The sequence below is a fragment of the Littorina saxatilis genome, linkage group LG3, assembly GCF_037325665.1.
Source record: "Littorina saxatilis isolate snail1 linkage group LG3, US_GU_Lsax_2.0, whole genome shotgun sequence".
NCBI lineage: Eukaryota > Metazoa > Mollusca > Gastropoda > Littorinimorpha > Littorinidae > Littorina > Littorina saxatilis.
Window position 1 is genome coordinate 65550704 of NC_090247.1, and position 1624 is coordinate 65552327.

The 1624-nt window shown below is 38.0% G+C and overlaps 1 protein-coding gene across 3 annotated transcripts in view; it reads right to left on the reverse strand.

The window, feature by feature from the left end:
- The window catches only part of LOC138962993 (uncharacterized), a 3350-nt gene extending 2579 nt beyond the window's left edge, over positions 1 to 771 (reverse strand). The window contains exon 1 of one of the 3 annotated variants that reach the window (XR_011454680.1): positions 753 to 771. Coding sequence is in view for 1 of the 3 variants with exons in the window: in XM_070334967.1 (XP_070191068.1) it covers positions 362 to 392 (31 nt within the window). In the remaining 2 variants the exon portion in view is untranslated. Of the gene's footprint in view, positions 1 to 361; positions 473 to 592; positions 713 to 752 lie in introns of those variants that run through there. The other 2 variants (XR_011454679.1, XM_070334967.1) reach the window with 2 other exon arrangements.
- Positions 772 to 1624: the final 853 nt, after the last annotated feature.

The following is a 1624-nucleotide window of genomic DNA, read 5'->3' on the forward strand; positions in this document are numbered from 1 at the left end:
ACAAAGTTGCAATCGTTGTACACATGCATGCTTCTGTGTAAAGTACAAAGTTGCAATCGTTGTACACATACATGCTTCTGTGTAAAGTACAAAGTTGCAATCGTTGTACACATACATGCTTCTGTGTAAAGTACAAAGTTGCAATCGTTTAATGTGGCACGGAGGAATGACATTTTCATTGCGATAAGAAACAGATAAGTAACCAGGAAAATCACTTTCTTTTGTACTATGAATATTGACTACGACTTAATTGTATCGTTGTTGTTTTCCAGATTTAACTTTTCGTAGAATTCTGTAGCATCGAACAAAGAAAAAGCAATTTCGTTTCGTCCAGTTGAAAAAAAGGAATATTGATGCACACCGCCAACTTTCACGACAGGGTTGATTTGCATTTTTTTCTCTCACGAATTTATGTACGAAGTAAAATCACCAATATCAGTCTTGTTACATCATGTTTAAAACAACACATTTGTATACACAGTTTTGAAGAGCTAGGTTTTATAATATACATATATTTCGTACAGTTCTGTAGCATCAAACAAACCAATTTAAAAGAAATATGATAACGTCAAGTTAAAAAAAAAATACATACTGCAAATGTTCACGAAGAAAATGGTTCGTAACAGAGGGTTCTGTTCCAGAAATGTTATGAGTAAAAACCACCATAAGGGAGAGATATATAGTAACGGATGATAATCTCACTCAAATACTTATTAAAGTGTACGCTCCAGCTTTATAATGCTCTTCCTTACCTCCATAAGGTTCTAGATTAGACAGGATGAAAGACAACACGCCAGCTAAGCCGTAGCATTTTTATGTTTATTTTACATTAAAGTCAGGATTAGGCTAGAAGTAATCGGTACACTGGGAATGAAGACGCCGTGTGTGTGTGTGTGTGTGTGTGTGTGTGTGTGTGTGTGTGTGTGTGTGTGTGTGTGAGTGTTTGTGTGTGTGTGTGTGTGTGTGTATGTGTGTGTGTGTGTGTGTTTGTGTGTGTGTGTGTGAGTGTGTGTGCGCGAGCATACAGTGCCCGTTTGAGCGTGTGTGTGTGTTTACGTGTGTGTGTGTGTGTGTGTGTGTGTGTGTGTGTGCTTGTGTTTGTATGTGCGTGTGTGTTTGTTTGTGTGTGTGTGTGTGAGTGTGTATGCGTGTGTGTGTGTGTGTGTGTGTGTGTGTGTGTGTGTGTGTGTGTGTGTGTGTGTGTGTGTGCAGATGTTTTTGAAACGACCGCATTGTTCGATTTAATTCAATATTTTTGTCAGACGTTATTTGACCCCGTCCGGACTATGGGACTGCATTTCAGCTCTGAGGCTTAAGCATCAATAACCCAATTTCTCAATTTAAAACAGGTTTGAAACCAACATTGCAATACCAGATTCGGTAGCGTTGCATTCTTTCTTTATCATTACTTAAAGGGAAAAATCCAAAAATGTTTGGAGTTGTTTTCTGATTAACAATGTGGTCAAAAACAAAAACAAATCCGTTGTATGCACTTTAGATTGCAAGGATAAGCAGTAAAGGTCACAAGATTATCTTTAAATTGACTTTCAATGCATCGTCAGTTAGAAGCTTAGTGAACAGCTGGGTAATACAAATAGTTAACCGTGTGAACCGCCTAATGGCG